This window comes from Crocodylus porosus, unplaced genomic scaffold (assembly GCF_001723895.1).
Source record: "Crocodylus porosus isolate Cpor-Errol unplaced genomic scaffold, CroPor_comp1, whole genome shotgun sequence".
Lineage (NCBI taxonomy): Eukaryota > Metazoa > Chordata > Crocodylia > Crocodylidae > Crocodylus > Crocodylus porosus.
In genome coordinates, this window is record NW_017728907.1 from 21,302,592 (window position 1) to 21,313,884 (window position 11,293).

The following is an 11,293-nucleotide window of genomic DNA, read 5'->3' on the forward strand; positions in this document are numbered from 1 at the left end:
CCCCTAACTCATCACCACTGAGGGGGGCATGTACCCCCCCCCCCCGTGCTCCCCTACCAGTTGTTTGTGACTCTTAGAGTGCTAAAGTGCAGACAATCCAGTGGTTAAGACAGAAGTGGGGAAAATAGAGCCTGCAGGCTGGACTGACCTGCCAACTGACTGGCTCCGGCCCATAGGCTAGTGCCTGCCAATTGTTTGTATCCAGCCCGTGGCTCCACATGGGGCTGAGGCCTCCTTGCTTCTGCCCAGGGTAGCCTATGCCACACCCCTGCCCATCCCAACCTGGCCAGCATGCACAGCTTCCCAGGCAACTCGGGTACTTCATTAAATCCAGCTCTCCCCACCTCCACTGGCTCCTCTTCTGCCTCCTCCTGCCCCTGTTAGTATGAGGAAGTGAGTTAGTATTGGGCAGTTTGTATGGAGAAGTGACGGTGGCTGTGGGGATGCATGCTGGGCAGCAGATGCCCAACCAGGTTGAGGGTTGGGGGCAAAGCTGCAGCCAGGTAGCTCCAGCCCTGTGCACAGGGCTTCAGCTCCTGCTCTCACTCCTGCCCCGCACAATGAGCAGCCACCTGTGGGTGACCAACTGGGTAGAAGGCAGCTGGGAGCTGGAGCTGGAGTCCCCTGTGCTGGGGCAGGAGCCACCCAGCTGCAGCTTCCCCCTGCCTGGAGCAGCGCAGCACAGGCAGGAGGATGAGCCAGTGGAGGCAGGACCTGAGTAGTACCTGGGAGGCTGCTGTCACACCAGGAGTAGCCCTGCCAAGAAGCTGTGCATGCTGCTTGGGGCTGGGGCCTGGACCAATTCAGGCAGGAGCACGGCACAGGCTGCCCCTAGTAGGAGTGGGCAGGGCTTGGCTCTATAGGGAGCACCAAGGGGGCAGTGAACTGCACCTGCACCCACACTGCACTGCCCGGGTGAGCTCTGCTGCAGGGGCTCCCTCCGAGCAGCTCCTGGGACCTGGCTGCGGGCGTTTCTGCGCCACCATGCACAACCTCCCCGCCCCCGCAGCACACAAGGGTTAGACTTTGTGAGTGATGATGCAATCGCTTCTAGACACACGACTCAGAACAAGGTAAACCAGGACACAACATACTTATTGAAGCAAAATTAATTGTGTCACGATGGATGTTTGGGTTTTAGTTCACGATTTTTCACCTATAACGTGTTACGGTGACATCTGAACGAGCCTGTGCGGGCGGCACCGGGGCAGCGGCCCCCGCGGGAGGACTTGCCCAGCCCTGCAGGGCCGAGAGCTGCAGGAGCCGCAGTGGGGCAGGGGCCAGCAGGGCCCTCTGGAGGGCTGTGGGGGCGGCTCTGCGCCCGGGGATGCGCGACGGAGGACGATGCAGGTGCGGGCCGGCCCGGGGCTGAGACTCGCTGCCACCTGGGCGCGGGGTGAGCCCCGAGGGGGCGGGGCCGCTGGCAATCGCGGGGGTTGGTGCCTAGCGCTGTCAGTCAGAAGGAGTGGGCGGTGCCTCTGCGTCACCCCCTGCGCAGTGTGACGCGGCAGGTCTCCGGCCCTGCCAATCACCCCGGGGGCGGGGCTGAGGCAGTGGATGCGTCACCCCGGGGGCGGGACGGCGGTGTCCGCCGGGCTGGGGGCTGGGGGCTGGGGGCGGCCCGCACACTGTCACTCACAGCGGCGGGTGGGAGGGGGGCTGTTTTCCTCCTTCCTGCAGATGGTCCCGGCAGAAAATGGCTTCCGCCGGCCGGGATGGGCTGTGAGTGCCGCCCTCGTTGCATGCGGGAGCCCCGGGGCCGAGCCCGGTTGCTGAGGGCGGGGGTGCGGGTCCTGAGCAGGCAGGGCGGGGGTGCTGAATGCAGGGGTCAGGACAGGGGCACTGCGGCGCTGAGCTGACCTATGGCACGGGTAGCCCCCCTCCCTGTGCCAGTGTGGGCTGAGGCAGCAGTAGGGGCTGCTGTTGTAGGCAGGCTGCACCTGGGGCGGGCGGTGGCAAGATCCCATGGGCAGGCTGGTGAAGAGGACGGATGGCGAGTGGGAAGGAGCAGTCTTGCTGTAGCAGGTGGGGATTGACAGGCTAAGGGAGAGGGCTGGGAGGGAGGAAGAAAGCTGAGTCCCGCAGCGGGATGCGCTGGCAGTGCCTGCTAGGTTCTCGCCATTCACTCCACGCAAATAGAAGCAGATACAGCCGGGGGATGTCCCTGCAGGTAGCTTGGGACTGATGACAGAGAAAATGTGCACTGGGTGAGCCTGGCCTCAAAGAAGGAGGGTAGAAAAACATTCAAGCTCCTATTTTTGGAGTAGGTTTTGCCTCCTAAAGTACAGGCTTGGTTTGTTTGGGGTTTTTTTAAGCTGGAAGAAAACGAATAGCATAGTATGAATAGTGACTATGAATAGCATAGTCAACAGCTTTTGGTGGGATTTGGATCAAAAGCATTAAGAGGAAATGGGGAGATGGCTAGGACGAAAGGAAGGAGGAGGAAGAACATATGAGAAAGCATTCATCGATGGGGAAAGTACCTTCCGCAAGCAAAGTGCTGCTGGGGTGACAGTGAAGGTTATGTGTTAGGAGTAAATATGAGACTTGCAGTGCTGGATCAGACCTCCTCATTCGTGTAGCCTAGCTACCGCCTCCATCAGGAGCTTGCAGCTGATATTTCAAAGGAAAGTGCAAGAAACTGCACAGTGGATGTGGGTACTCTGCCCCCTCCCTCACCCACAGATGAATTCCTGCTAATTTCTGATGGAGAGTAGGTTAAATGAGCAGTTTGGGTGTAGCTCAAGATTCCTGCTGCTGGGACACACGACTTTTCTAAAAGGGGCGGGCAAGGAATGTCAGAAATGGAAAGAAGGTGCAAAGGCAGCAGGACAAGTCTTAGGGCAGGTAGAAGAGAAGTCAGAACGTTTCTCTGAAACTGAAGTCTGTAGTCTGGGGGAATCTCTGTATGTTCAGTCATTCAGAAAACCAATACCTATTCCTAGTAAAAGTTGTTTCTCTGTAGATATTTCCACTAGGGGGAAAACTAAAAGAAATTCCGTTTGATTATAGTAATGTAACTATATGCCCATCCTGTTTAAATTAACCACCATTTAATCCAATACTTGTGCTATTAAAAAATTCAAACCAAGAATGTGGTGATAACCCTTTAGCATATAAGAATTTCTCAGCCTCTTAAAGAGTTGTAGTTGTACATCGTTTGGCTTTAAAAACAAGCGTATCAAAGGTGTACTTACATTAGGAAGAAAATGTTCTCCCCTTACATCCCTTCTCCATAACTCCAAAAAGTTAGTGCAGAAGTGACTGAATTTACTCTTTATGAAGTTGGCAGAGGTGGTCCTTAAAGATTCCTTAATAGTTTCGGACCCAACTCATAAACGGACCTGTTGGATTCAGACCGTGGTTATTGGCAAGATGAGCTCAGAAGTACTTGCCTTGGAAAGCAGCTAAACATGTAAACCTGCACATGAAGGATAATACTGCAGTTTGAGAAAACAGTGTACTCGTGCTAGCGAGCTCACTGTCACTTGGCCATAGTTTTCTAGTCATTTCTTTAGTTCCTCAGACTGTTTCCGTCTCTATGTGGCTTGGCTTTAATTTTTTGTAAGTATACCTCCAGGTTACCCCTCCTTTTCTCAATTCGTTAATTGTTCCAAAATGTGCTCACCCCGTAATGTCAGGTGATTGTGACCCAGTGGTCTAGAACAGTGGGGGCCAGCATTTCTGATGGGACTCTGGAGGCCACAAGTTAGCTTCATATCCTTCTCAAGTCCCACTCAAATCCCTTCTACTACCCAATCTGCTGCTCAGCTTTCTGCTTCTTTCCTTATGTTCTGTCCAATCTGTTGTTCCACTTTCTGCTTCTTGTCCTATCTGCCACTGTGCTGCTTGTCCATTCCCTGGTCTGCTGTGTGCCGCACAGAGGCTGCCTGTGCCAGGTATGGCACACATGCTATATGTAGGTTGGCCACCTTGGTCTAGAAGATCCTGGAGAGGTTCACAATAATGAGAATTATGATGATGGGCCAAAAGCAGTTAAGGAAAACAGACTGCATCTTTGTACCTCCATGTTTGAGAATAAATGACATGAGATTTTGCAGTTTCTTTTATTCCCATCCACTTTCTCAGCTGTTCATTGCTAGAGAAACAGCTTTGTAGTCTCCCTACTGCAGTTGAAATTTGCTGGTATATTATATAAGAAATGTCATGGAGAAAGCCCATAATTACAAATCTTTGTAGTGTCACTCACGAAAAATAACTCTAGCAAAAAACCCCAAGTTTAATATAAATCTTCTGACAGGGTGAGCCCTGTGGGGGATCTTGTCTGTCCTCTGGGAGTTAGTCAACCTTCTATCTTAGGAGTTGGAATATCTCATTCCAGCTCATATTTAAAGAAGGAACACGTTGGTTTTTTGTTTAGGATAGACTGGGACTCTGTGTAAATTGCAAAGCAGTGCTAAAAGAAATGGACCAAATGATGCAGTAAGAAACTACATAGCCAAAAGGGGTGCCAATCTGTACAGAATGCACTTTAAATTATTTCATAATTTGTGTAAGCATGAAGTATAATTTGTACAGACAAGCAAGGAAAGATTGTATCTTTGGGGAATTCTCAAAGTAGGAGGGTACAGCTCTGTTTTTGTATCTCCCAAGATTTTTTGTAAAGTGTCAGAACCTAATTAACAGTGAATAAATAATAAAATGTAGTTTGTTCAAATAAACACACCACAGATAGGCAAATATTTTATTTAGTATAATTGTTATGAGGAGAAGAGAGAAAATAATTTTAGATTTCAGGACAAGAAGTTGGGACTAATAGGAAGAGATTAAAATGCAGAATTAACAGAAGTCTTATTTGTATAAATGCAAGCTGGGTATGAAGAAGTCCTGAAAGAAAGGTTTTTACATGAGGAGGGGCGGGGGGCGAGCAGCACAAAGACAGTGAAAGCATAAAGTGCAAAACATAAAGAGAACTGAGTATTTGAACTGGTTGCCCCTGGGACATCCAGATACATGTCTGAATTAAAAAATATATATATCTGTTTTGTGGTAAGACAGAAGAGACTCCCATATATTTTGAACAGCCTTTTACATATGTTAGTTAAAAGTATTTCCTGTATGCAAGTTTTTAGCAAAGCAATAGGTTATTCTCTGGTGAGAAAGTAGGCAAATTTCTTAGTACCATCCCTGACATCAACATATGCAAAGGTAGCTAATAAAGTTGCCTCTGTTTCTTTTCCAAGGTGTCTGTAATTGGAACTGAGAATGAAAGGGGCCAATCATGAGAAGACATAGGTACTTGGTATTCTGGGCTCTACAGTTACTCATCAGTAAGTGCCCTCTATGATGCCAGAGGATGGATGTGGAGGTAGACTTGGAGTCTGATAATGACACTTGTGACACAGGTGAGGACCATTCAGATGATTCCAGTCAGACATCTGAGAGGGTGGGTCGCAAAGCCAGCCTCCAGCTGGAAGTCGAAGAGGATTATTCACCACCATCCAGTCCTGACTGCAACCCTGCTGGAACTTCAGGTAGGCAAGAGCTTCCTGTAGAACTGCAGTGTGAAGAGGAGGAAACTTACGAGACCTATTACCAGAAGCGTAATTCAACCACGCCTGGGGTCTTTGTCACCTCCAGCACCAACTTTGACCTGCAATGTGAAGATGAGGATCTGGAACTCTATTCCTCAGAGCACTCTGAGGAACCTCAGGGTGGACTAAGTGAGGATGATGAAAACATCATTCTTATTGATGCTTTTGATGAGGAGGAACTGGACCCAATCTCTGGAGAAGCTTATCGTTGCAAGAAGTGTGGTACCTCTTTCCAGGACCTTAGTGAATTACAGGAACACCACCAGATTCACCCAAAAGAGAATTCATACCAATGCCCAATCTGCGGCAAAGAGTTCTTCCGAACTGCAAACTTGCGAATGCACATGCTCATTCATTCTAGTGACAGGCCACACAAGTGTCCAGAGTGTGACAAAGGCTTTATCCGCACAGCAGATGTCTGGAGGCACCTACGCAATGTACACAAGATTGAGCGTTCAAAAATTTTGGGGAATGGTATGGTTAGGAACCCATGTTCTTCAGTGCACAGGAACCAAAGCAGTGGAGATACCTATCAGCAATGTTCAGCCGATCAAAAGCCTGGAGAAGAACAGTCTAAACCTTACATCTGCCCAACATGTGGCAAAGGTTTCCATAAACCTAATCTGCTGTCCAAACATAAAGTGATCCACCGGCAGGACAAGCCGTATGAATGCCAAGAATGTGGGAAGTCCTTTGTTCAGCTGCTCAGGTTGAAAAGACACCAAAAAACTCACTCTGGAGAACGCCCTTTCTACTGTGAGGAGTGTGGAGGGACCTTCACACGTCTAGCTTCTCTACAGCGGCACCAACGCATCCATACTGGAGAAAAACCCTATTCTTGTGCTTACTGTGCTCAAGACTTCACAGAATCAGGCTCTTTGAGGAGACATGAGCGCACGCACAAAGTGAAGACGGCTTAATGTCTAGAAAACGTTGCACTAGTAGGAATGTTGTTTCTTATCTGACTTAAACTTGTCCGTGCTGCTTGAAAAATGTTCCCACTCCCATGAGAAAAGCCGGTTAAGAGCCTTCTCCTCTAGGTCTGACTGGCATAACCCTAGTAAGAAGACATTTCATAAGTAACTGCATGATCTCTGCAAATAAAGACAATGCTGAGTGGCTCTGCAGACTTACTTAGCAGTTGACAGAGGAGATATCTTCATTGCCATTTTGTAATAAGCACACAGAAGTCTACTGATATAAGTAGAAAGTAAAGACCCTTGAAGGTATATGACAATTTTATAGCTAGTTGGACTTTCCCAGGGGGTGCCTCTAGGATTGATGCATTAAATGAAGGCCTTTCACATTCATGGTCTCTGAACTGGTTGGTGTTGCTGTCTGTAATGTGACTGTTCTCTGGCATTGGATTTGGAGATGTGTCATTGTTAGGCCTGCATAATACAGTCAGAGCTGGCCCATCCATGCCTTATCTCTGTGCATTCTCTTTTTTTTAATGAAGTATTTTATTTGGAAAGAAAGCATCACAGCACTTGTAAAAATGGACAGTTAACATCTACACTGCATACATATACCTACCGATGGAGATACTGATCCATTGTGTGTTTATACATAACTAGAGTTATATATGTATATTGGTAAATGGAGAGAGGGCTGTATGGCTGGTTGTGATGGTGCATGTGAATGATCTGTCTGGATCTGTGCCACTTGTGTCTAGCTGGAGGAGAGCCTTTACCCTGCCCAGCTACTGCATTACAGTAACAAATATTTGAGAACGTAAAATCAGAAAAAACAGTAATAAAAATAAGGAAAATACTTGCTGTTGGTTTCTGCAGTGTGTAGTAGTTTGAATTAATTTTCTTCTATCTCTGTCTCTTACTCCAGAAGAGGCAGTGCGCTAGGTAGCATGCATTTTATCACAAATTCTAGGACTATTTTTGCAGAGATACTGTGAACGAAGTTATTTTGTGAACTTGCTAATCTGAGAAAAAACCTGCTTTGCAGCTTCTGCTTTCCTATAGCATCTTGTCTTGAAATTTAAAAAAAAATCTTTATAAATAACTTGCTGGTTTCTAGCTCCCTATTTTAATTACCTTTCAAATTCTCATTCATTGTATTCTCTTACGACTGCTGCCTCTGCACTCTCCATTTCAGCTCTGCACCTGCTGTTATTGGTAAGAACCTATTTTTTTCAAAGACCTAAGAATGTGTAACTCTCTCCTCTAAATGGTATCTAATAAAAAATTAAAAATAGGAATAATCTTCTCATTCAGTTATAATCTCAGGGGTTACCTATAATAAGAATGAAATTGACAGATGTAATTACTATAGAAAACTGACTGTCCCTATGCAGTTGGTTCGTTTGACATAAAAAGCTCTACACAATGTAAAAGCAGGTAGGGATTTCAGTTAATGAGTATATAATCTGTAAAAGTCTATTTCAGCTACACCTCATCTGCCTGTTATTTTGTCGTCTTGCAGCCATGATCATATAAGCTATTCCTGTAGCAGGGTATGTTATGAACAGGGATCCTGGTTTTCTCTGATTTAAAAAAAAATCCCCAATTTTCAGTTAAAGTAAGCCCAAATCCACATTTTTCTATGATTAAAATGAAACATCGCTATATATATCTATATATTAACCGAGTTATATATATCTATATATTAACAGAGTTGGTCTAATAACAGATACAACATCTACTCAGAACCGTGCCTGCCTAATGTCCTTAGACCAACACAGCTACAATAAAAAACCTAGAGAAATTGTGGAATCTTCATCCTTGGAAATTTTCAAGGTTCGACAGATACTTGGCTTGGATGGTTTAATGAGGGACAAGCCTGCCTTGAACAGGGGGTTGACTAGATGACCTTATGCAGTCCCTTTCAACCCTGCTTTCCTATGATTGTATGTGCAAATTTGTGTGATGTGACCCTAATGGAACTTTACTGCAGATTTTAATACATGCCTTTTTAAATGCTTTTGCATGCCATGGGAAATTATTACCGCTTTGTTTTCCTGACAATAAAATGGAAACATGAATAGTTAGGATCCTAGAAACTACTGCCACCCAACACTTAACACCTCTGGAAACTAGAAAGACGAGGCCATGTGGAATCATTGATATAACTGCTTGAATATTTTCCAGATCCTGTCTTTGGCATACACCTAACTGAAAATAAGCATTTGTATCAAATGGCATTCTATACCTCGGTTTATGAAGAAAAGAGAGGTAGTACCTATTTCCTTCAGTTTCTAGAGTAATCTTTTAATGAAAAAGTAGGAGGTACAGCTAAATAAAGATATCATAAGCATAAGATTTCTGGACCAGAATTTTACAATGAATAGTTTAGATTTTTTAGCATAACACTTAATATCTACTATGCAAAGCCTTAAAAGAGTGGGAGACTCTATGATCAAAATGTTAAATGTTATATTCATATTCAAACTTGCTAATACAGTCCTCGTTTTGCAAAACTGGGGAAAAGTTATTTAAGGACTGGGGTTTGCAGTTGGTGGCAGGTGAGGAAAAGAGCCCTTAGACTAGAGGAGAAAGGAAGCTCAAGATCAAGAAGACTAGAAGGCTACTAGCAGTGTCAGATTTGTCATGAGCTAAATCCTTAAAAAGGTTCACGGGATAAGAAGGGCTAACAGCTTATCCGTGGACATCACAACGTGAATCTGAATGATTATTTTAAGATTGCATCATTAAATCTGGCTGACAAGTGGCAGGGCATTCAGCCACTCACTAAACCGTGATTCAAAGGGAGATGTGTGTACATGTCAATCCCGGGATATCTCTCTTGAGAAAAAAGCAATGTCTGTTCCTAGCCCAAGACACCTCTTATGTGTAAAGCTGGGAGTAACCAAGTTAGAAAACAAGGAGTATTTGTCCTAGGAGAAAGACATGTATTTGAACTAAATGCCCCCACTGAATTTCTGAAACAGCAGCCATGATATATTTAAGGACTGCACTGTTTTTTTCCCCCCCTCAGAAATAGCAAATCCTACAGCCTGTAACCAAAACTGCATCCACCACCCTGGTCTCCTATCCTACTTCATGTTTCTCCTTTCTCTCGCTCTTTCTTCCAGTTACTGCCAGGTTCCAGCTACCTTCATTTCTGCTGCTGGCCCTTGGGGTGAAAAACCAAATCCATTATGTTTGTGGAAATGGCAGATTGTTTTTCTGTGTAATATAAAAAAATGCTTTAATTCAGTTTGGACTATGCCTGAGCTTTTAGCTACCTTGGCATTTTGAAATAGCTTTACCAAAGCAAGACTTTTAAAAATGCATAAAGATTAAGCAAAAACCTTTTATTTTTTTGGCATGTACATGCATTATTCACAGCGTTCTCCTTTTACTCTTGAACTAGCCCTTTAGGTGGTAGAATCTCCATCTCCGTCCTCGGAGGTTTTTAAGGCCCAGCTTGACAAAGCCCTGGCTGGGATAATCTACTTGGGGCTGGTCCTGCTTTGAGCAGGGGGTTGGACTAGGTGACCTCCTGAGGTGCCTTCAAACCCTCATTTTTATGATTATAGGTACTGCTCTGACAAATAACATGGCTGCATATCTTGAAATTTTGCCCATTGTCTTAAAACAACTCTTCATGTATTCTGGTGACTTAGTTTGTGGTAACCTCCTCCAAAGTAAGGGCAGTCTGTGAGATGCATGAAGCATTATTACTCAGTCCTGTGCTGCCCTCTGGTCTCACCCCACAATTCCCAGGATTGGCTCTTAAGTCCAGTATGCAGAGGAACTAAAATGGAAAATGTACTCTCTGCAGGCTCAACCCACCCTGGGAAGAGGATGTGGGAATTGTATCCAGAACCAGAACTTAAGAAAGTTGTCATTTTTGCCAGGCAGTAAGACATTCCTTCATTAAGAAATGTCATTTTTACCAGGCAGACCAGAATCAGAGAGGAGGGTTGGAAGGGATCTCAGGAGGTCATCTAGTCCAGTGTTTCTCAACCCATGGGTCCTGACCCAAAAGTGGATCACAGGAATATATGAAAGAGTTGCAAACAAACTTTCAAAATGGATCAGTAAAGTTTAAAAACGGATTCTGCTTTACAGGAGAAGTGTGGGAAGCTGTGGCTTTTCCCTTGCTGGCTGGCAGAGCTCCTGCCTGTGAAGGGCTGCTCCCTACCCCCGCACTGGGGGTAGCAGGTCAGGAGTGAGGGGCGCTGGGTTGGGACCACCTACCGCTGTTTACAAATGGGTCATAGTACAAAAAAGGTCAAGAACCGCAGCTCAAAGCCGGACCCTGTCCAACTAGATCATCCCAGCCAGGGATGAGGATCCCAGCCTACGCGATCTCTCCCCGCACCCCGACGCTACCGCCCTCGCAACGCCGGTTAAGTCCCGCTAATAGGCTGGGCAGAGGGCCCCTCCCGAGGGACATCCCCGGCAAGAGGAGCTGCCCGGGCCAGGCTGCCGCGGCAGGGAAAGGCCCAGACCTGGGCCCGGGTGAAGCGGGAGCAGAAGGTGCAGCGCTGCCGGGTCACGTCGAGGCTCAGGGTCCCGGCTCGGCCCGAAGCGCCGTGAGCCCAGCTGTGGCATCCCCAGCCCTGCAGAGCGCCGCAGCTCCAGGCGGAAGCAGCCCCGGGCCGGCTTCAACACGGCCAATACGCCTGCGCCGCCCCTCGGCGTCTGCGCGCTGGTGCTGGGAGGTGGTGGCCCCTCCCGTCCCCGCCCCTGCCGGCGGCTGGTGCGAGGCGCCCGGCCTGGCCCGGCATGAGGGGGCCGCCCCGCTACCTGCGCCGGGCCCCCCTGGAGCTGCGG

The 11,293-nt window shown here is 47.0% G+C and overlaps 1 protein-coding gene across 1 annotated transcript in view; it reads left to right on the plus strand.

The window, feature by feature from the left end:
* The first annotated feature begins 1,622 nt into the window (after nucleotides 1-1,622).
* LOC109306962 (zinc finger protein 420-like) overlaps nucleotides 1,623-11,293 on the plus strand; it is a 16,021-nt gene continuing 6,350 nt past the window's right edge. Inside the window, exons 1-3 of the mRNA XM_019530587.1 lie at nucleotides 1,623-1,722; nucleotides 5,205-6,472; nucleotides 7,668-7,687. Of these exons, the coding sequence (XP_019386132.1) occupies nucleotides 5,318-6,472; nucleotides 7,668-7,687 (1,175 nt within the window). The 5' untranslated portion in view covers nucleotides 1,623-1,722; nucleotides 5,205-5,317. The remainder of the gene's footprint in view (nucleotides 1,723-5,204; nucleotides 6,473-7,667; nucleotides 7,688-11,293) is intronic.